The sequence below is a fragment of the Sinohyriopsis cumingii genome, chromosome 16, assembly GCF_028554795.1.
Source record: "Sinohyriopsis cumingii isolate HCF-2022 chromosome 16, ASM2855479v2, whole genome shotgun sequence".
NCBI lineage: Eukaryota > Metazoa > Mollusca > Bivalvia > Unionida > Unionidae > Sinohyriopsis > Sinohyriopsis cumingii.
The window spans coordinates 93,089,846-93,114,491 of NC_142976.1; the positions used below are offsets into that span (position 1 = coordinate 93,089,846).

Below are 24,646 nucleotides of genomic sequence, written 5' to 3' on the forward strand. Positions count from 1 at the left end.
AACACTTGGTATCAACATAGGCTACACTTAGTATCAACATAGGGAACAATTGGTATCAAAATAGGGAAAACTTGGAATCAACAGTTTGTTTATGTTTTGGTTAAAGTATTTTAATTAGCTTCTATTTCCTTAATAGATTTTATTTATACATTGGATGAATCATCCAGAAGCTGATACTTGTCACATGTTTTATGGATATGCTCAAATCAGTTCAACCTACTTGTCACATGTTTTATGGATATGCTTAAATCAGTTCAACCTACTTGTCATATGTTTTATGGATATGCTTAGATCAGTTCAACTTACTTGCGTTACTGATCATATCACATTCAGTTTCAAAATAAAACTGTTTTTAATTCTGAAAAACTTACAGTCCTTTTGTATTTATGAAAGTTATATTATAAATAATTACATTATAATTATTTCATTTATACATTATATTATTATTCCTGTTTTTATCACTTTATATGTCATGAGTGGAAACTTTATATTGAGAAGGTTTCATTAAAACAAGACCAGTTCATCTTATAATTGGATATGCTCATAGCAAAACAATTTTTTCATAATGAGAAAAGACTTTCCTTTTTGACTGTGTTCAAGTAAGTTGGCTGAGAACCTCATTTCAAAATACATGAAAAGATGCAGAGTACAAGACCAAACTTATTTTAAAACCTTTAATCATTAATAGGAATGTGAACCTGCCCTTCCAATGGATGATCTACAAGCCACAGTTTGACAGCCCTGGCTCAGAGTCGGCCCAGAGAAAGTATGACAGGGTGCCTGATGTAGACTCTGTTTTCAGTGTCCACCCTCCCTCAGGTTATTTAACAGCAGCTGAAAAGATGGAGTTTAAGATTACCTTTGCTCCCCCAGCTGTGAGTATAATGTATTTTAACTAGCCATGGGAGACAACCTAATATATAATAACAGTGTAGTATCACTATCCATGGGAGACAACCCAATATTTAATGACAGTGTACTGTACTAGTCATTGGAGACAGCCTAATATATAATGACAGTGTACTATAACTACATGTGGAATACACCCTAATATATAGTGACAGTGTACTATACTCGCCATTGGAGACAGCCTAATATATAATGACAGTGTATTATAACTTGCAGTGGGAGACAGCCTAATATATAATGACAGTGTACTATAATTACCTGTGGGAGACACCCTAATATAACAGTGAAATATTACTAGCCATGTGAGACACTGTTTAATCCATAAGAATTTTGTATACAAACTTCATTTTATGTTGATTGTATGACAAGTTCTGACATTTTACTGGTAAAATATGGAGAAAGTCTTCAAAAAGTAAATATTTCATGCTTTTTTTTACAACATTAGATATAGGTTCAAAATGTTTTCCAGTAAATTTTACTAAATTTCTGAAATTTACTGTCAAAATGAATGAATTTTAATCCAAAATTACCAGCTGCATTAACTTCTTTGACTAAGGCCATTTTTGTTATGTGTGATGTCATTCCAAAATGAGATGACTGTACACTAATAAAAATGTATTGATTGTATGGTCAAATCAAGTAAATATTACATCTTTTGTGCAGTATTTGACCACAGTTTATGAGCAAAAGAAAAACGGGCAATATATTTTCTATTAGATTTCTAAATGAAGAATTGCATAGAAAATAGGGATTTACCAATTATACTGTGTCCAACTAGGAAGTCTGATGAAGAACTTCCTTACAAGGCTTTGCTACTCATTGTAACAAATAATTTTCCAAACAAGCAATCAGATCATCACATTTAAAAAAAAATAAGGATTGAGAAATATCTGTTTTGCCATTCATATGGGGGAAAATATGATAGAATCAGAAAACGAAAAGGATATTGAAAATAAAGGCATCCTTTCTCATTTTAAGGAACTGCATTTTAATTTTGAAGAGTTATTTTTGATAATTTTGACCAAAATAGTGATTTGAAATATTTGCTTTCTCTGTGTGGCTCATATAATATGAAATTTGAACATATGCTTGAACACATACCACATTCAGCATTTGAAGACAGCGTATTTTCATAATCCTTTCTGAAAAATTTTATTGTTGTTTTGTGTGCTTTAATCTATCACATGCCATAATATCTAACGCTGTTGCATTCACTTGTTAAATTTCTTAAAATTCCACCCGATCACTGTTAATTTCATATCTTGGTTACAATTATACTACAACCTTTATTCTGTACACTATAACCCCACTTCCTTATATTAAAACCTTAATATTAGCAAGATCTTTGTTATAGTGAGACATCACATTAGCGAGTTCTTTGTTTTACTGAGACATCACATTAGCAAGTTGTAATAGTGAGACATCACATTAATGAATTGTTATAGTGAGACATCACTATAGTGAGTTCTTTGTTATAGTGAGACATCATTTCCACATAAATATCTGGGAAAGGTAATACTTGCATCAGCTTTTGTGATGGTCACACTTTTAAATGCAGTTGGTTGTAAACATTGCAAGGGAAATGTATAATAGCAATGAATGTGGGCTTTTCGGGTATGGAATATGAAAAATAAGTTGAAACAGCAATGAATGTGGATTTTTAGTTACGGAAGATTAAAAATAAGTTTAAACAGTAGTGAATGTAGGGTTTTCAGGTATGGGTGATTAGATATAAGTTTAAATAGGAAACCTCAATATTACAATATCCAGGGCATTGAAATAAATCTAGAATTGTAACTTTTCATCAATAATAGTTCAATTCCTCTTATCTGTGATTCTTAATCTGATGTCCACTCTCACTACTAATAATTTAATCTGATGTCCACTCTCACTACTAAGAATTTAATCTGATGTCCACTCTCACTACTAAGAATTCTTCTCTAAGGTACTGTTTCAACCCAGAATATTGTATATTAACAATGACATGGTAATTTGGTTGTATAGTCTTATAAGATGGTAAGTCATTATTTTCTTTTCATTATATGGGTCATATATACTAGTGCTAAAAGAATCTGATGTCCATGGCCCATCAAATTTCAGATCAGATCCCTCCTGAGTTCTTAGTAAAGTTCCCATTAGATTTATCCAAAAAATCAAATTTATATGAAAGTACTTTGATTGTACTGATGAATTCATAATTTCATTTCAAGTTGTTGAAAGACTAGTTAATATTAATATTTATCCTCATATATGCCCCATACCTTTGTGAAGATTGTCTACTTACCATACTTCAATCAAAAGCTGTAAACTTTTGGTACAAAGCTAAGCATGTGACGTATGATTTGGGAGCATATTGCCGGGATTACCTATAATTAGTGCTTACTGACATTTACATACATGTGATTCTACCAGTGGTAAGACAAAAATACCATTTATGAAGCCATGTACTACACATACTGTTTTAAAGCTGAATTCTACTGCTTTTCAAAATTATGATTTGTTAAAATATAACTGAAGGATAAAAAATATGGTATCTTTATACATTTTATTTTGCAACCAATGCATTTAAGCATGACTGAGTAATAGGATTAAGGTTGGCATGTGTAGACAACAAGCTGTTAACTGAGTACCTTACTGTTATGATCTGGAGTGCCTAGGCCAAATGTGGGATTTTATTTAGGTGTTATAAGTAATAAAGGTATCAAAGGTGGCCATTACGGCTTTTGAGTCTTTGATTCAAAATCGTATATCCTTTGGTGGCTGTGAGATAAAAAGGAGTGGCATACCAAAATATGATTTAGGCAGAAACACTTGAGTAAGTAATGCAACAGTGGTTAAACATACTAAGCGGCACCCATGAAAAACTTCAAAAGTGTAAAGGGAGCAAACCATGCTTAAAATACTCATGGACATGAACACTGCAGGTCCAGTGAGTAAGGAGGACTTTCATAGAACAGTTTGACAATGATTGACATTAGACCTGGAGGAAAATATTGCTTTATACAAAATATTTTCAGATCTGAATAAATGTACAAGTCATTTCAATATAATTTTGTTTATTTCCTATAATAGTTAAAGCATAGCAATCACAATATAACTTGAGTAAAGGCTTCTGTTTTATCTTATATTGACCTTGAGAAATTGGCTGTTTAGGAGAATGTGCAGTGAGTTGACCTTTAAGGCAGGCTTGACTTTCTTTTCTTGTAGATCAGCAGTTTTCACAGTGTGCTTCACTTGTTGCTGAACATGGTACCACCAAATAGTAGTGAGATGTCCCGACAGAATGTTTCCAAACCCTCATCCAGTGGAGATGAGAAGAGGAAAGAAGATGAGGATAATTTGTCTGAGATCCTCTTGAACAGCCACGAGTGTAAGTAAAATGCTGTTCCACATGAATGGCCACGAGTGTAAGTAAAATGCTGTTCCACATGAATGGCCACGAGTGTAAGTAAAATGCTGTTCCACATGAATGGCCACGAGTGTAAGTAAAATGCTGTTCCACATGAATGGCCACGAGCGTAAGTACAAAATTGTTCCACATGAATGGCCATGAGTGTAAGTACCATATTGTTCCACATGAATGGCCACGAGTGTAAGTACCATATTGTTCCACATAAATGGACATGAGTGTAAGTACCATATTGTTCCACATGAACAAGCATGAGTGTAAGTACCATATTGTTCCACATGAAATGCCATGAGTGTAAGTAAAATGCTGTTCCACATGAATGGCCACGAGTGCAAGTAAAATGCTGTTCCACATGAACAAGCATGAGTGTAAGTACAAATATGTTCCACATGAATGGCCACAAGTGTAAGTTCCATATTGTTCCACATGAACAAGCATCAGTGTTGTTGTTGTTGTTGTTAACACCATTTTTCAGCACACGATAGGCTATACATGGCGGCCAGTATTTATGGTGGAGGACGAACCCAGGAAAACCCCAGAAAGAACCACCGACTCACGAGAAGTTACTGGCAAGCTTTTTCACATGCCCACATTAGCCGATTCCGAGACTTGAACCCACACAGACAGAGGTGAGATGGCAGTGATCTGTAACGGAGAGCGCTTTAGACCACTTGGCCACTCGGGGGCCCCTAAGCATGAGTGTAAGTACCATATTGTTCCACATGAATGGCCACGAGTGTAATTAACATATTGTTCTACATGAATGGCTATGAGTGTAAGTACCATATTGTTCCACATGAATGGCCATTAGTTTAGGTCTGAAACTATTTTACAAAAGTTGATGATGCTATGATGCCATTTTTGCTAAACATAATTACCATGGATACAGTAAATTGAAATTTAAATTAATAACATCTTTATTACAATTAGGAAATTTTAAAATAAAACAATAATGTTTGGATTAAAATAGCTTTGCTTTCAACTTGTTTTATCTGTGTTCCTTTCTCTTGGTTGGAAACTGGATGTAGAATATGTGAAATATTTACATTTAAGTTGAATGTTTCAAACTTTCTGTGCAGCCACATTTGCTCAGTGGGAAGAACATAAGAATTTTAATCCAAGGGTTATGTTTTGGAGACACCCAGACAAGTCCAAATCAGCTCAGACAATTCCAGACATCCCCAGACAAGTCCATATCAGCTGCAATCTGATTAAAATAAGATCTTTACCTGCCTTGGTGTAGATCTGACAGCGACTGCTTATTGGTCGTGTTATGGTGACCTTTGAGTTAGCCAGTGGAAATGCTGCTTTCAGAAATTTGAAAGTGAATTAAATAGATAGCCACACACTGATGCTCTTCAGCTATTCTCCAAAATATGAAGAAATAAGACTATCTGATTGGGTGATAAAATTAGCGATTGTGGTAATAACATAGGTCATGACCCGCGTATAAGCCGACTTACAGCTCCGAGGCATCTCAAGATACACGAGGTAAGTTCTAAATGCATTTATTTAGAAAAACTTGTATTTAAGAAAATTACATGTATACTTATTTCGAGGTTGGCATGCATGATTATTAAAAAGAAATGGTATAGACTTGTTTGAAAAGTAATTTATTTAATCTTCTCTTTTCTTATTGTTTCTGCCTAATTTAGATTTGTGTATAATTTGATCAAATGATGACAAGAATTTAGCAATCGTGAGTTCCTGTAACACTACCTCTCCTTTTGACTCATTATTGTTTGTTTATACATTATTGCATTGTACATTTTATACCAGTGCACCAGTAATTACATTTTTACTTTACTTTGAAATTGTAAATACCTAAACTCATTAAAATGTAATCCCAGTATGACAACACAACAAATAAACAATATGGTTCTATTCAACGCTCACAATTAGACTACTGAACGTATTTACATAATGGCACCACCACATGTATATTGTAGGTTTGATTACATGCTGAATTAAGTATATCCCTTGGAGTCAAATCATGGGCACCATTGCGCTCAACTTTTATGATATCTCCAAAATACAGTAATAAAGTTTTGGAAATATTGCTTTGAAAATTATGCTAATATCATAAAAGTTGAGTTGTAGTTTGCTTTGATGTAAGCGACCTTACACCAAACCTGTCAACTTTTACACGAGGAGGAAAAAACTCCTGATTTTTGGGGTCGCTCCATGCTTACCTCCCAATTTCATAATATCTTCCTGATTATTACATTATGTCTTTAATTTTCAATTCTTCTAAACAAGAAAAGTCCTACATATTCTGTTGTATCACCTGTAAATTATTATTGTGATGAAATAATTATTTTAATATAAAGAATTCGCTTCTTCACTAAATAGAATGTTAAATTTAAACATTATTCATGTAAATTAATGCTTTTTTTTAACCTCTACAATAATACAGATATTGAAAAAATAAACCAGAACAAAAAATAAACCAAAACAGTAAAATCATCCACAATTAATCTCAATCCCAAGAATGATCACCACGAATGCTGTAACTCCATATGTTATAGCTCCATTCCCATGAAAGAAACTTACACGAGTGAACACCTGGCATTTTTTTACTGTATATACCAATGTTAAACTGGTGTAGTTACCAGTCAGAATTCACTCTTATCACAAACCAGTTTCAGGGTTTTAATAATTAATGGCCTATACTGTTGTCACAAAATGAAAGACAAATTTGCTGACTATCAATATATCCATGTCTGGAATGTTATGTTTGTTCAGCTAAAACACAAAATTAAAATTGATTGATGTGGATCTTAATTGATCCCTATGAGAATTTTAGCCTTTATTATTACCAGTCTTCATGAACATGTAAATTATGATGGTTATGTGCCTTGTACAATTAAACCTGTGTACCTTTTTAAAAATATTACCTCAATTTGTAGGATTGCTTATATCACTGAAAATGAGTAACTCGTGAACGCTTAATTCAATGTAAATGAAACAGCTATTAAGGACTAGCTGAAATGTTATCTGGAAGATTGCAATTTGGTTGAAACAATGAATAAAGCAAATTCTGCATCTAATATATTTGGGAATGAGTAAGGATTTAAGTGACTCTGTGCATGCTTTGCACTGTGTAAGTACTGTACATTATAGTTCGGCATGGTCTCACTGGTAAACTCAACCGGCCCACAAATTATGAAGTCTGTATTTACTTTTTTTAACTTCGTGTTGGAAAAATCAGAAAATATGCACATGTAAAATAATAACAAAGTCAATCATAGTAATAATTGTGGGTCACCAAAAGTTACTTTTTTTTCACATGCCTATGTCTTAGGACACAGAAAAAACTGTTGTTTTGTGTCCCAAGATTTACAACCATTACAGCAGTCAACAAAAAGACCTAAAAACTGTCAAGCTTACAGTCATTGACCCGCATATATGCTGACCCCCTTCTTCCAGGCCTTTATTTTTTCCTGAATTATTTGGCTTATATGCTTGTATATATGGTAACTTCTATTTCCTCAGCATGTTCCTTAGCAACCAGCCAACGTTTCTGGTGGAATGATGCCCTAGGTTGTGATAACCTCTGTAAATGTCATGCAAAAGTTAAAGGCATTTTCCAAATGGCTTTGTTTAGCAGGATATAAACTTCATAAAGTCTCCAAAGCTTACGGGTTTTTCCAATCACTCTGAAATGAAGAAAAACGGAATTGGCGGGCTTTTATGGGATTATTACTCATATTAATATGGCTTCATAATGAAGACAAAATCAAAATACCATATGTACTTGCTTATAAGTCAAGTCCAAGTAAAACCAGCATAGCCCCTTATCTGCAGCTGCATAATATGCTGATAGATCAGGATATATGTTATTTGTTTGACAAATTACAAAAGGCATTGACCCAGATCTTCTGGTATATTATTCAATTGCAGATCTGGGTTTGTGCAGCTTGCATTTGGTCTTGACTTTATAAGCAAGGATATATGGTATAAGGGTTTGTATAGATTACTAGGATTCATAGAGGGAGGGGACATTATACAGGTAATACTGGCATTGACAGAAAACTTTGAATTTTATTTATGTTTAAATTTGCCAAATTTATAAACATAATTTAAGTTATTTTATGAATGAAAGAAAGAAGCACTGATAATATTAGCCTATAATGGCCATGAAGAATTTGCAACTTTTTCTTCCAAAGTCATTTACAGATTTATGCCGATGATTACTATTTTTAATGAAATCAGTCACTCGTTAAGATACTTTGTGGTAATTTAATTTTGTTTACTTTGAAATATAAAACCTGATAAATATAATAAATGTTTAAAGTTTGAATTTATTCTTTCTTACACAAGTCTGAAAATTGCACAGGTCAAAGTTTGCAATTTAATCAATTATGTTGGTTATATATAAAAAATTAACCATATATTTGAACATTTTTATATTTTTTGCCTTTAAAATTTTTTGTGTGTGGAGACATTGTACATAATTTTAACATCTTTACCTTTTATCTTTAACACATTAACCCCTAGCAACGAGTTAACGTGGCAGGAGGTAGTAGCCTACTGCTGAGCTCTGTAGTGTCATGGTCATGCATGTTACACTAAAGTGGGTGGTATTATAGAAAAATAGATGATGTAGCTCTACAATGATACCAAATAATCTGGAATTTCTAGTTACACTACAAATTACAGATGGAAAAATCAATTTTTTTCTATCCAAAATTGGCCCATGGCTGGGATCCAATTTTGTGTCCGGATTTTAGACTTTTTGGTCTCAGATCTAAGGCAAACTGGCATGAACTGCAAACAGACAGATGAACCTTTGCAAAAAATAGGATAAGATGGACATTTGGAATAAAGAGTGGTCTCGGTACAAAAATAATGGCTCCGTTTAGCAAAAAATAAAAAAAAATAATCCAAATTTTACCCTTTTGATCATGCACAAGCCAAATAGCCAATGGAAAATGATGTTTCTAACACAACCAGGCAGTATATTATTGAAAGATCACCTGGGATTTAGTGTTTTCGGATGCATTCAGAAATACCTTTCAAAATGTGTTTCCTACTCGATTTTCAGGCAAAAACGACAAAAAACTCCAAGGGGTTAATGTGTTAATATTGTAATACTTAATGTTTCCTTTTGTTTGGAAGGGTTTATGTTGCTAAAGATTAGAATTCAAATGATATTTATGCTGAGGTACTGTTAAACACCATTACATATAAACGATTTTACAAATTTGCTAAACATTGTCTCCTGTTAAGACTTGATGCATGATAGAATATGACAAAAGTCCAGTATTAATTTGGATAAAGATTATGTTGTAAGTTTGTCACATTTTCAAATTTGCAAAACTTATAATTACATTAAACTGTCATGTAGAAGATACATTTTTCATTTAGTACAATACTGTTTGTTATGGTCTTTGAATACATTTTCATGCTTTTTTCTTCAGTTTTCCAGTTGAAGGATTTCACAGCCCTTGAGGTAGAAGTCAAAGGTCATAGTGTTCCTTTAAATGTGGTTATACACCCTTATGCTGTGTATATAACAGGCCCCAATCTCGTTGGATCCTCTCTCAAGAAAATGATTACGGTTAGTTTGCTTCAGAAATTAAATACACAATATACAAAAAATAGCCAATACTTGATAAAGCATTGCCTATCTTCTGGGGATTTCATTAGTTTGATTGAACCCTTATAGTGCTCCAAGTTTGTGTTTGTGTGATTTGAATTTTTAACATAGTTTTAACTATTGTTTCAGTCATATCGCTATAATGTCTACAGTGTAGCAGTTTATAGTGATGTCAAGCACTGGGGCATTGTACCACAGACATGTAGCTTGATGTTCCATGCTGAGCGCCCAAAAGGCAGTTGTTAGTACCATTTTTATAAGTCTTTGGTATGACTTTTCCAGGGTTTTGAACCCGTGATATCTCACATTTGATTCAGACGCAGGAGTTGTCGGCAATATGCAGAATTGCAACAGTTCAGTTATCCTTGACATTATATTGGTGTATAAATAATACATATAAGTAATAACATACATAAGACTTTGGGATTGGAATTTCATCATGTCATTCATTTGTGTGGATGGGCAGAATACAATTTGTTACTAACTGTTCACTATGTTAGCCCACTCCCCTCCCCCAACCTTTATTTACTTTCCAATGAAAATTTCTATCTAAATATAAAAATGATTGTGTTGGTATACACTCATGTATGTTTTGTGAATTAAAATATGTTCCTTACAAAATGTAGGTATAGCACAATCGAAGGTAAAATATTGGGACATTTACAAAGCAGGGCTGTCTGTGATTACTGTGTTGAAGACTTCATCATTATTCATCCATACCTTATTTTGTAGTGCTGATATACTATGTGCTAAGATACTATTTCCGTGTTAGGGTTAATCAACAGCAGGTTCCCGGTTTTCTAATTGCACAATTTAATGCCCTTATATAGATTATTTAGAAATAGTGAGTTGAATTTATTTCATAGTTGTTTTTTTTTTTTCTTTTTTGAAATGGCTGATCCATTCACTGCATTCATTGAAATGGGTTTGTAAGGAACAAACATTGGCTAAATATGAAAAACTCAATTTAACTTTGTTGGGCACACCAGTTTAGATTTGTGAGCTCTAAAATTATGGGTCTGGTACAGTTTATTCCTACTTGAATATAGACACATTTTTTATGACAAACCCATATTGAAATCTTTAATATGAAAAATATTAGTTACAAATGTTATTTATCCTTTTATTTGTCACTTTGTTTGCATTCTTTCTTCTTATTTAAAAACCAGTAAACAAAACTCAGCCCTTGAACAGTCAGTGAAGGCATTAAGCCAAGACCTCACTTCTTTTGAAAATAATCATTTAGCAGACTAGGAGTAATGATTGGCCAAATTGCTAATATATTCATGTGATTAGTCATTGAGATCCTTCCATGATTGGCCAAATTGCTAATATATTCATGTGATTGGTCATTGTGATCCATCCCTGATTGGCCAAATTGCTAATATATTCATGTGATTGGTCATTGAGATCCTTCCCTGATTGGCCAAATTGCTGATATATTCATGTGATTGTTCATTGAGATCCTTCCCTGATTGGCCAGATTGCTAATATATTCATGTGATTGTTCATTGAGATCCTTCCATGATTGACCAAATTACCCATATATTCACTACACTATCGACAATAGTAATATATGCTTCAGTTTATGGCATTCCATTGAAAGTTCTGAATTCTCAGATAGACTGAAAAAGGTCAAAACATTCTAAGTTAACATTATGATAATAAATGTGTGAAATTTTACTAAGATTTTAACTTAAAAGATGAATTCATCATCAAAGAAAGTCAAAGTTAATTGAAGGTTTTCACCAGTAAAAGACTAGCTTGTTCATCATTTTCTTCACAAAAGATGTGAAAACTTTGCGCTTTTCATTGTTCTTTCTTCAAGTATGAGTGGCTAAATTTGATCCAAAAATACCTGTCAATTATTTTCCACTGTTCAGTAACTTGACTTAATGATTTGTTTGATTACTAATTGAATATGTTGTGAAAAATCATATGAGCTCAGTTTTGGAGTCAAACACATATAACAATAAAAACCATGAGATAGAAATGTAAATATAACTAGTTTCAAGATCATAAATCTTGCTGTGAATGTTAAATATAAAATATGTAGTCAATGGACAGTCTCAAATGAGAAGTTATGAAACTTAATTGCTGCTTTTATCCTCAAAGCACAATTCATTACTGCACAAGTAGGTCTGAATGACTCACATTTTTGTATACAGGTGATTGTATAAGTTTTAGCTCCATTTATAAGGTTGTCACACAAGTCAGTTAAACTAGATGAAGGCATTTTTCTGTGCAGTCCTACAATATAAGTAGATCACATTGAACTGCTTCTCATTCAATTTTTGTAATAGCTTTATCTTGGAGACATAAAAATGCACCCAACATGCTGAAAATGGTCATTCATTGCCTTTAAAGTATGTCATTGTGACCTACTTTCAAGAATACGCATGTTTTTCTACATATTGTATTTAGTTATAGGATGAAAAGTAGCATTTATTAATGTACCACATGTAAGAATCATATGAAAGGAGAATTATATAAATCGTGGTAAATTGTCTAGATTTAGATTTATTTAGATTTCTAAACTGATTTTCATACTTTCTCAGATGGCTAACCATAGCAGGTCAACAATCACCTTCCAGTGGGAACCATTTACTGACAAATATATATTGGAGGTGGAGCCACCATTTGGAGAGCTAGGTGAGTTGACATGTATATGCTTGGTATATAATTATAAAGTAATTTTATTTTTTTTTAAAATATGATCTATAAAGGAAATAATAATAAGCCAGACATCATGTGACAAAAAGACAGCCTACTGTCGGATGGGACTTGTTCACTAAAAATCCATTTCAAAATTATTTTTCTTTCTTAAAATAGAATCATTAATTATGAATGTACTTATCTATTCACAGTTAATTGGTGTATAGTAATATATCTTTTTTTATATCGGGTCAATATATATGTTACTATTTCATATAATTACTTGTAGCTATGTAATATTATCAAAATCATTAACCATAGTCTGTGAATATACATATGGTCAACTCATGGAAAAGTTTCATTCTTGCTTACAAAATTTTACCTTTGGCTGCAAATTTTCTTATCCCACACCAGTGGGATTTGAGTATTTCACATCAGAGCATATGATAATTCAAATTATTTTAAATTATTTGTTTCACTTTGTATATCATTCTGCTGTCAGTAGTTGAAAGTATTTCAACATTAAATATGTAAAAAGAAAGCCACCAATCAAATCATTATGCAGATCCTGGAATGGCTATGGATATGGAGCTGAGTGTCACTGGGGTGGAGCCTGGAAAAATTGACCACACCCTCTACTGTTATGTCATGAATATGGATGAACCACTTCATTTGCATGTGGAGTGTGAATTCAAGGTAATATCAATGAAGATATTTCAGTTCATTATGTGCTGACACAAACAGAGAAATAAAGTTTTCATTGAACGTGTCATCAAGATTTGTCTGAATTTGTCAATGTGATTTTATTACAGATTGTATATTAACTTCATTCTAAAACAGGAGGAACAGAATTTACAGTTTGCCAATTTTAGAAACTGATCTTTTTACATTCCTGAAAAACACAATCCAGGGTTGAGTTTGAGTCATGGGTTATATTTCTTGATGGAATTCATCCCACCCACATTTTGTACCAAACTGTATCATCAAATCAACTCTGATATAACATTCTTGGCTTCTTCTGTGTGAGTGTATTTGAATTGCCTACAAATGCAGGCAACAGTAAGGCAGTTTTCTATTCTGTCAATAATGGAATAGGTATCTGCAAGAACAAACTTTTTATTTATTTTTTAATTTTTTAATTTTTTTTTAATGTTTCCTAATTTCATGTTGTTTGTTTTTGTAATCATATAATTATATGTTTTTTATCTTATAGGTGTTGTCTAATGTTGTAAAGCACTTAGAGCTTCTAAACATTAGGCACTATACAAAATCCTCTTTATTATTATTAGTATTATTATCTAATGCAATTGTAGCCATTTTCAAAATAGATGGCCCAGAAACCCAGGATTGGTTGTCCAGGATGGTCATGAATCCAGTTTTATAATGTAACAGTGAAATTATATATATTTTGGGTTGTACTTCATTATAAGTTGGTCTCACTGTAAGGCAGTATATTATATGACTCCAGTGGTCAGTGTTATAATGAGGGAGTACTATATCATGTACTGCATTATAAGGTGGTCTCATTATAAGGTTATGGTATACTCTATGGCTCCCACGGATAGCATTGTAATAGGGGATTACTGTATCATATAAACAAGGTGTTCTTGCCATAAGGTGATATACTCTATTCCATTATAAGGAGTTCTCACTATAATGTATATTATATACCTTCCTAGAACGGCATTATAATGAGAGACTACTGTACTAAGTGCTTTCATCATCCCACTAATGCCTTTATTTCTTAAAGAGAACTCAGTTAAAATGTCCCCTGAAATATACAGACTTGATTAAACATCAGTTTTAAACTCAAAACTTGTGCAAATTCTTTAAAAATATATGTGACATGTACCCACCAAAAACCAGCTATGTTCCTCTTCATTTGACAGATCCCAATATCTTCATAGTTATAAGAGATACAGAAAGAGTTGTTTGGTAGATCATCCTAGGTACACCACTGTATTTAGTGTGGGAACTGCAGTAATTGGATATACATATACTTTCAAACTAGGATAAGATTAGTTACTTTGTTATTCATTTCATCTAATTTTCATAGAATTGTATTGGGTATGGATGCAGAAATAATAAAATATTTTGTGTCTTGTCTTGGGTATCAACAAAATACTTTTTAACTTTTGTAGGGTCCTGAAGTGAGCATTGAGGAACCAGACATAAATCTGGGTTTGATTCGGTTTGGGGACCAAGTTTCAAGGGAAATAACTTTGTGTAACATGGCTCAGATGATATCTAAATGGATTGTCCGGGAAAGTCCAGAGCTGTCAACCTCAGAGGATCCCATGGTTTGTATTTTTGGTGAAGGTTTATTTATCCTTTGAATCCATTCCCTGAACACATTAACATTGGGGATATAAGCCGGCTACCTCCTGAATCAAGCACTACTGAAGGTCAAAATATATATTTTTTGTCTTTTTCATATGGGGAAAGGGCAAAAACTCTTGCACATTACCTCCCCTTACCTCTCTGTGTCACTTCTTTTTAAGTAGGGTTTCAATACAATATTAATGTATGAGACACCTCCTGTCAGTCCAAGTTATTTTGTGTTAAATTCAAGTATCCATGCAGGATTGTGGATTTTATTGGATTAATATTCATTCCTAATCAGGTGGTAAAGATGGCTTTTCATAATTTTACAAATATTTGTGATATTTTTCACTTCTTTGACATTTTTCAGTTTTAGACAACATTGTGCAACACACTGTGTTTCATGTATGTTGTTATTCATGGTCTCATGCCTATTGCTTGCTTGCCCTTTGTGACAGGTGCATCATTAATTTATAAATTTGTGTTGTGTTTGCTTTATTTTGTTGTTTCCACCTATTGGCAAAATATAATAAATGCAACAAGTTAAAGGCCAAGGAAGAGACCAATGAGTTTTGTCTTGCATGTACAAAGAGTACTCCATGAGTACCATGCAGTGTGTGCCATATGGTCAAAGAGTGTATGGACTATGGATTTTCAAAAGTTTACCAAGGCATAGAAATAAGGTGACAGCAATGCATATTTTAAATTCCTACAAGTAATTATGATATGATCTGGGAGTGTATACCCATTTTTAGGCAGCTCCAGTAGCATAAGTTACCCTGCATCTGTCAGCATGGCCTTCAGACATATAAGTCCAGGTTTTTTTAACAGATCTGACAAATTAATATTTTACTATCATATTGCCATCTGGATCTGTCTGTGATCATCCAACCAGTTGCCAGTCCAACCATTTCAGTCAGGGGGATCTTACTAAAAGGATGGAGTTTAGTTATCAAGGAGATGTACCAGGTAGTAACAGCTTTGAAATGCCCTCCACTCCTTACCACCACACGTGGTTATAAAGTCAAAGGATTGGTTGACATAGATGATGAAGAAGTCTCCATCCTTTCGGCTGCTTCCCCAGTAAAAAAGAGTAAGGGAGTTTAACAGTAGGCTGTCTGGATATATCCATGACTTGGGGAATGATAAGGCTTTCTTTTCTGAGATTCAAGCACAAGTGACATTTTGATTGCGCTAGTGCAAGACACATTCCATTGCCTATCCTACTGAACTCCTGGCATTATATATAAATTTAGTGGCAGTCAACATGTCTGTTCCACTTTTTTTATATAATGGATACAAATGTGTTTCTTGCCATATTGAAGCAGGTTTGGAACATTGTTGCCTTGTCTTTGATCTTGAATTTGGCCTCCTTGGCCAATTCCTGATTGGCGGAAAAATTGGTCAACCAACATACCTAGAAGGTGATGGCCTGATTTGCTTAGGTCATGAAATGGGCAGCCTATCATTCAGTTGTAAATGCATTGACTGCCTCTGCCAATCTTTATCTTAATATTTTGCCACAACACACTTTAAGGACACATGGTACTAATTATACGGAAGAACTGTGAACCAGTCTAGAAATGGGTGAACAAATAATAGAGTATATACAGGTTTGGTGGTCCATAATTGGTTAATAATGAAAATTAAAATTTTGGTAAAAATATCTTTTGAGAGTTTATCCTATATGTAATTTTAAAAAAATATGGAACAAATTCTATTGATGCAATTTTAGTATTTTTACAGGCTTGACTTAGGAGCACTCAATAATGAAAGTAGCACCTGATTCATTTGGTGCAGAATCAATATCATGTGTTTCATGCACATGTAGATAAACAAAATGCTGCGGCTCATGTGGTGTTCTCCACACTTAAGTTTGCACCAAGGTTATATGTGCATGGAGAATTATAGGTCTCATCATCAGCACCCAGAAATTTTAAGTTATTGAATTTTGAATGTGACAGTGTTTCCATATGTTTACTATTGGAGTTGAATTAGTACCGTGAGTCCTTAAGGATGACTCCATTTGACTTACTATTGCTGTTTGTGGAAAACAGTTCAGGAAGTTAGAAGGAAGGTAGCTAAAGGATTACCACTTCAGTCTGCCACTTCATCCATATCTTCACTTTAAAACCATAGATGAGTCAAGCAAGATGGATCTTTTACATCCCAAGTTCCATTCATATATCATCCTTGCTTACCCTTTATATTATTAGTAAACATTTCCTTTTGATGGCAAGATATAAATTCAGTCATTGGTTTAAATGGATGTCACACAAAGAAGACTATAAGTAAATTTTATAATGACAGAAATAAAACATTTTAATTAGTTCAGAACTGAAATTTTCAAAGATTCAACAATGTATAAATTTAATTGCCTTAAAAAGGGTTTACCAGTTAAATCTTATCGACAGGCTGAAAGCGACTTTAAATTTGAGCCTGCTGAAGGGGAGCTGAAGCCTTTAGAGAGGAAGAAGATCAAGATGACGTTCAAGCCCACTTCAGTCAAGTCTGTGAAAACTGTCGTAGAAGTCAGTGTGGAGGATGGAAATGAATGGTAGGTTATAGCAGTAGGGAATCATAAACAAGCCAGGGCTAGTTTGTTTTCTTCAGTTTGTGAATTTAAGTTCACTAGTCCCTCTCTTCACAACCAGTTCTAAGAAACACAAAATATTCATAATCTATTTGCACTCTTTATATAGTGTAGTTATTTGCTCCAAGGAACTATTAATTTTGAATGGAATTACTATATTCACGGTGATACTGGCACTGTGCACTTAGAAACTTATAATTTGGGTAACTTTTATTTAGTTAAAGATCAACATTAGAAGTATATGTCAACAACAATATCTTAAATATTTTCCATGTATGTACATACTATAGGTTTTGCTGATTCAGCATATTTTAGGATTTAAAGAAATATAGGGCAAGAAATAATCATGACATGAACTTGAGGAATTTGATTTTAATGCAGTTTCAGTGTTGAATTGACTTTGAAATGACATAATATAGACTGTTTTTTTTTAGATATATGAGAGTGTAAATCAATAGGTAATGATGTATCAAAAGTAAACTTCAGTTGTCTTCCTTGCTATTTCACCACTATAGCTTGCATTTAAAACCTTCTTAGCTGCTAAGATAATCTGAATTAAAATATAGTGATAATGGAGGGAGCAATCCTAATCAAAATACAGAGTGATAATAGAGGGTAGTGATCTTAATCAAAATACAGAGTGATAATAGAGGGAGTGATCTTAATCAAAATACAGAGTGATAATAGAGGGAGTGATCTTAATCAAAATACAGAGTGATAATAGAGGGTAGTGATCTTAATCAAAATACAGAGTGACAACAGAAGGCAGTAATGTTAATCAAAATACAATGATAATAGAGGGTAGTGATCTTAATCAAAATACAGAGTGATAATAGAGGGTAGTGATCTTAATCATAATACTTTGAAAATAGAGGGCAGTAATCTTGATCAAAATACAGAGTGATAATAGAGGACGGTGATCTTAATCCAAATACAGTGATGATAGAAGGAGTGATTTTAATCAAAATACAGAGTGATAATAGAGGGTAGTGATCTTAATCAAAATACAGAGTGATAATAGAGGGTAGTAATTTTAATCAAAATACAGAGTGATAATAGAGGACTGTGATCTTAATCCAAATACAGTGATGATAGAAGGAGTGATTTTAATCAAAATACAGAGTGATAATAGAGGGTAGTGATCTTAATCAAAATACAGAGTGATAATAGAGGGTAGTAATTTTAATCAAAATACAGAGTGATAATAGAGGATGGTAATCTTCATCAAACTACAGAGTGATAATAGAGGGTAGTGATCTTAATCAAAATACAGAGTGATAATAGAAGACAGTAATCTTAATCATAATACATTGAAAATAGAGGGCAGTAATCTTGATCGAAATACAGAGTGAAAATAGAGGACAGTAACCTTAATCATAATACATTGAAAATAGAGGGCAGTAATCTTGATCGAAATACAGAGTGAAAATAGAGGACAGTAACCGTAATCATAATACATTGAAAATAGAGGGCAGTAATCTTGATCGAAATACATAGTGATAATAGAGGACAGTAACCTTGATCGAAATACAGAGTGGTAATAGAGGGCAGTAATCTTGATCAAAATACAGAGTGAAAATAGAGGACAGTAATCTTAATCAAATTACAAGAGTGATAATAGAGGGCAGTAACCTTGATCAAAATACAGAGTGATAATAGAGGGTAGTGATCTTCATCAAAATACAGAGTGATAATAGAGAACATTAACCTTGATCAAAATACAGAGTGATAATAGAGGGTAGTGATCTTCATCAAAATACAGAGCGATAATAGAGGACAGTAATCTTAATCAAAATACAAGAGTGATAATAGAGGGTAGTGATCTTAATCAAAATACAGAATGATAATAGAAGGTAGTGATCATCAAAATACAGAGTGATAATAGAGGGTAGTGATCATCAAAATACAGAGTGATAATGGAGGGCAGTAACCTTGATCAACATACAGAGTGATAATAGAGGGTAGTGATCTTCATCAAAATACAGAGTGATAATAGAAGACAGTAATCTTAATCAAAATACAGAGTGATAATAGAGGACATTAACCTTGATCAAAACACAGAGTGATAATAGAGGACAGTGATCTTAATCCAAATACAGTGATGATAGAGGGAGTGATTTTAATCAAAAGAAAGAGTGATAATAGAAGGTAGTGATCTTAATCAAAATAAAGAGTGATAAGTGAGGGTAGTGATTTTAATCAAAATACAAATTGATAATAGAGGACAGTAATCTTAGTCAAAATACAGAGTGATAATATAAGGCAACAGAGATCATAAAGGTTAGTCATATTTTTGTCTTATTGTCTAGATTTATTTCTTTAAAGTGCTGAAATATGCCATGTATCTGTCAGAGTACTGAAATATGCCATATATCTGTCAAAGTACTGAAACATGTCATATATTTGTCCAAGTGCTGAAATATGCCATATATCTGTCAAAGTACTGAAATATGCCATATATCTGTCAAAGTACTGAAACATGCTATATATCTGTCAAAGTGCTGAAACATGCCATATATCTGTCAAATCACTTACTGTAAAAGAGTTAGCAACCGTCATCCGTGTTTTTCACTGCGGAGGTACAGTCTCTCCTAATTTGGTTGTGCCCAATAAAACGGGTTGGGTTAGATTCCAAGAAAATATGAATGTTTCAAGCAGATTTGAGCAATTGCTTTCCTCTCACAGACATGATTTTTGAATAAATGAAGGTTGAGTGTTTATTGAGGCGTGTGTCAATATTCAGATGTGGTATGGGTTTTAATAATTTATTTCTAAGTCTTATGCTTGTGAAGCTTATGATATTCACATATCTGTCAACTTTTAAAACCATTTGGGGGTGGGAAGCCTGTCACATGGGGCATTTTGTAGTCAAATTGGGGATCTGTGCCTGGGGCCCCAAATCAATAAAAATATATAATAAAAAGTGTGAGTTAATATCCATAATCAGATCTAATAGCTCTTTTTTGTTGAGATTTTTTAATTTAAGGGAAAAATTGAGATATTATTTATTAATTAAAATAACAAAAAAACACTGTTCAGGCCTTTACACAATAAATGATGATCAAAACTATTACAGCATGCCAGGTGCTTTTGTAACCATAGCTCTGTTAATGCTGTTTTGTATTAGACTTTCTGTTTCTGCAATGCCCACAATCTAGTACAGATACAATTAATCTTTTTTCAGTTCAGTGTTCTAGATAGGTGCTGTTAACTACAATAAAACTTACTTAACCTGGACATTTTTCCTTGCTTGTCAGCAGGATATCATTTCAGCAGTTGTACATTCTACTAGATAAATTGTGCAATTAAAACTGTTTACAACTTGTTAATATCTTCCGGATGGCAGTAACAAGCTCTGAAACCTTCCCAAATTAGGATATTTGTTCCATGGCGACTATCATGGAAGTGATTGAAAAATTCACTACTTATGTCCCTGTCCCATGCCCCCAGTTCTTTGTGAGGCATTGTTTAGAGAATTCATGTATTACAAATTTTGTCATTGAGGTGGTTAGTGGGGTTGGGCAGAAAGTCAGAAATGTGTTTTTTATCATGAGATAATGAAGAATTAGCAGGTTTGAATCTATGAGATAGGTATTACAGGTTATATGTAAAAAAATTTACTAACTATTCTCATATTTTTCTTTGGATTTTAGATTGAATATTAGTAATATGGAGGACTCTGTAAAACCATAAACTTTTGATATTTCTCTCATTTTCAGCCATATAGGAGTATATGGAGAGGTTCAAATGCCTCAAGTTTGTTTCATGATGTGTGAGCTGAATATGGCAGAAGTCTACAAGGATGTTCCTAGAGTCACAATAGCGAAGCTGCTTAATCAGACACTGCTGCTTACTAGATATGAGTTTGGACAGGTAAGTCTGATGATGATGATGATGATGATGATGATGATGAGTGTGGACAGGTAGGACTGATGATGATGATGATGGTGATGATGAGCTTGGACAGGTAGGGCTGATGATGATGATGATGATGATGATGATGATGATGATGATGATGATGATGACGACGACAACAAAAACAAAGACAACGATGATGATGATGATGATAACATTGAAAACAGTAGTGATATTGGTGGTGTGATGCTGTTGCTGCTGCTGCTGCTGATTACAACAGCAGTGATGATGACAGATGAAAATAGTAATGATAATGATGAATGATGATGATTGTGGTAGTAATAATGAAGAAGAAGAAAAAGATGATGATGAAGTAGAGGAGCTCCAAAAGTTAAAGATTTTAAATGGTGACTATTTGAATTATATTGTATCTTTTAAGTGGACCATAGAAATTGTTTATGATTTTCTAAATCAAAATCTTGAGGCAAACATTTTAAGAAATTAAGTATTGTTTTGATATAGGTTGAGGGAGATGATGCCAAAGATTGCTACATTGATATTGCCCAGAAGAAAGGGACTCTCAACCCCCATGAGGAGAGACAGATAGCCATTAACTTTACAAGCAAAAGAGTGGTACGTAGCAAACAGTTCCCATGCAGTTCAAAGTAACCTGCTTTTGCAACTGTCAAGTAGATTTTGGTACTAGGGCCAGAATATAGGAATATAGATTGGTACATAGCAAACAGTTCCCTTGCAGTTCAAATTAACCTGCTTTTGCAACTAGTAGATTTTGGAACCATGGCCAGAATATAGGAAGTAGATTACATGACATCCACACAACAGTAAGTAGATTACATGACACCCACATATCAGTAAGTTTTACAAGTTTCTTGTTCTTATCTACAGTCTTTTCATCTTGTCCGTGACTTTTGGTATCAAACAGAAACTTGGATTGGTGTGTTTGATAGTTGCTAATTTTGAATCTTGCCTTCATTCCTACTCAGTCTTTGTAATATTTCTATACTTTTATGTGATGGACTTTAATTTGGTTGGATTACATTATCATCAAGTTGAAATAAGATAATAGTTATAGAGTGTATCTGCATGTATTTGGTTTATTTTGCTGCTGATTTATACAACTGTTGTCTGTCCATCCATCCGTCTGTAAACAACTGCTCGTTATTGCACTGAAGGCCATAGTTCTGATCTTGATTTGATCAAACTTGGAATGTAGGCTTATGTCATCAAGCCCATGGATGAGCTCAGTAATGAGTGAGATCCACTCAATGTTGACTGTTCTTGCATCTGATTGGCTGATCTTGCATGGTTCATACAACCTTGAAAAATCATTGAATTTGAAGCGTTGTCTTGAAAACTCCTTGAATCTGAAAGAGTATGTTTTACTCTCTGCATTTGTTGAAGACAAAAAGAGTGAAGTTATTTGAATGGAAAAGGAATTGTTAAAACTTAATAAAAAGATACCATGTTTTTAATAAGAAATTTTGTTGTAAACATATTTTCCCAAAATATTCATCAGATAAATATATAAAATTAGATAAAAATTGATGGTTGAAATGACACACATCATGATTAGTTACCACAGTTACCAGTGTGACCCCACTGTAACATGGCTGGGATTCATAAACCTGACTGTGTTATAGATTGAGTTGTGTTATAACCAACCAAGACAGTTAGCTGAAGAAAATGATGTATGTACCTAAAAAATGGTCAAGGGCAGTGGGGTAATAAAAGTGGGTGCAAACAATATGTACTTTAGATTAAATGAAGACAAACTAGTCTGAAATAACTTATATATTGACAACTTACATTTGTAATGTACAATTCATAATCATTTAAATTCTGTACATGTATATGAATAATCCATGAATTCGAGAATAGATGACATGTTTTAAATTCACGTATCAGTCACATCCCATTAGAAAAAAATAACACGTATATAAATAGACTGGTATAAAAATGGTAGCCTTCATTGAATCTTTATCGGAATATCACTAAACAATTCACTATGACATTGTTGCCAGTAGTACATCGCTATATTTGTTTACATATACATGTACTTAAACTGGCCTATATTTTGGTCGACTGGAGATAGCTATCTTCTTGCCAAGGTTACCCAAGGCATGAGGCTATTCATGGGGAAATGAAAATATGAACAAACTAAAAAGTTTAAAAAACATATTTGCAAGATACCCCATCTTCAGGTGACTTGATGGTCAGATGTATATGGGTTCAAAAGATTGGAAATTTAATTTTGCATTTTATGCAGCCATAGGTAGTGATCACAAGCAAAAACTTTTTCCTGCAAACAGGAAGTGTTCACAGCACAATAAAAGTGTTCCAGTTGCTTTGGAAAATGCAACAATCCATCAGATTCCATTGCTTTCATTTAAGTTTGGTGCTGATGTCCTTTGAAGAAAGGTTCTTTATTTTTATTGAAGATCGTAGTCAGCTTTCTTTAGCAGATCAATAACGCCCATTTCTTATTGCAGCAGCAACATAAACAAATTGTAGAGCGTTGTTTGAGACTGATCTTTTTAATACTTGCTTAGTATTTATAAAGAATGATATCACTGCTTCACAGGTAATGTTTTCTTTGAAGTTTCAGCAAAACTAATTTTTTCTGAGTAAATTTAAAAAAAAAAACAGAATTAGCCATCCATTGGTCAATTGTAGTAGTTACTGTTACTGCCTTCAGAGGTGGATCTATGGTAGCTAGTCCCAGTAGCATGACTTTTGAAGTGTATTACAGTATACAGTACTCAGGCCTGATGTCAGCATAAGTGGATTATGATATAATAGTACACTATTTAGATGGTTTGTCAGTATGAACAAACAATTTGTTTGTATATAAATAGATTCCAGTGTATTTTATATCAAGTTTGCAGCTTCCTTTCATGGTGTCTCTGAATTTCTCTACTACAAACTCAAGATTGTATATACAAGTTTGTTTTTTTTAAATCGTCAGATGGCATATTTTGTCACCAATAAGGAAACAAAATTGCAATTTGTGACATTGGCAAAAATTCTTGTTCAAATCAAATACATGTATTAATATAAATTTAGGGAGCCAAATAATGATTATGTCATATCCAAATTCTTGATATAATGAAACGTGCTAGAGCGGGTTCACACTGTAGTTGCACCCTTTTGCCATAAGGGCATGCTAATTATTGTTTCTTTTCCGCTTTTGTGCACATTTATGCAAGGATAATTTATGGAGAAAGTTCATTGAAAACTTTTAGAAGTCCTCCCAAACTTCATGAAAAGTCTTTGGAGGCCA

At 33.3% G+C, this 24,646-nt stretch overlaps 1 protein-coding gene across 3 annotated transcripts in view; it reads left to right on the forward strand.

Annotated features, from left to right (window-relative positions):
* The window catches only part of LOC149781001 (deleted in lung and esophageal cancer protein 1-like), a 122,086-nt gene that overhangs the window by 35,089 nt on the left and 62,351 nt on the right, over positions 1-24,646 (forward strand). For all 3 annotated transcript variants that reach the window (XM_089938114.1, XM_089938116.1, XM_089938115.1), the window contains 9 exons: positions 689-875; positions 4,117-4,279; positions 9,742-9,881; positions 12,479-12,572; positions 13,141-13,271; positions 14,717-14,875; positions 17,312-17,454; positions 21,210-21,363; positions 21,868-21,978. In XM_089938114.1, coding sequence (XP_089794240.1) covers positions 689-875; positions 4,117-4,279; positions 9,742-9,881; positions 12,479-12,572; positions 13,141-13,271; positions 14,717-14,875; positions 17,312-17,454; positions 21,210-21,363; positions 21,868-21,978 — 1,282 coding nt within the window. The remainder of the gene's footprint in view (positions 1-688; positions 876-4,116; positions 4,280-9,741; positions 9,882-12,478; positions 12,573-13,140; positions 13,272-14,716; positions 14,876-17,311; positions 17,455-21,209; positions 21,364-21,867; positions 21,979-24,646) is intronic.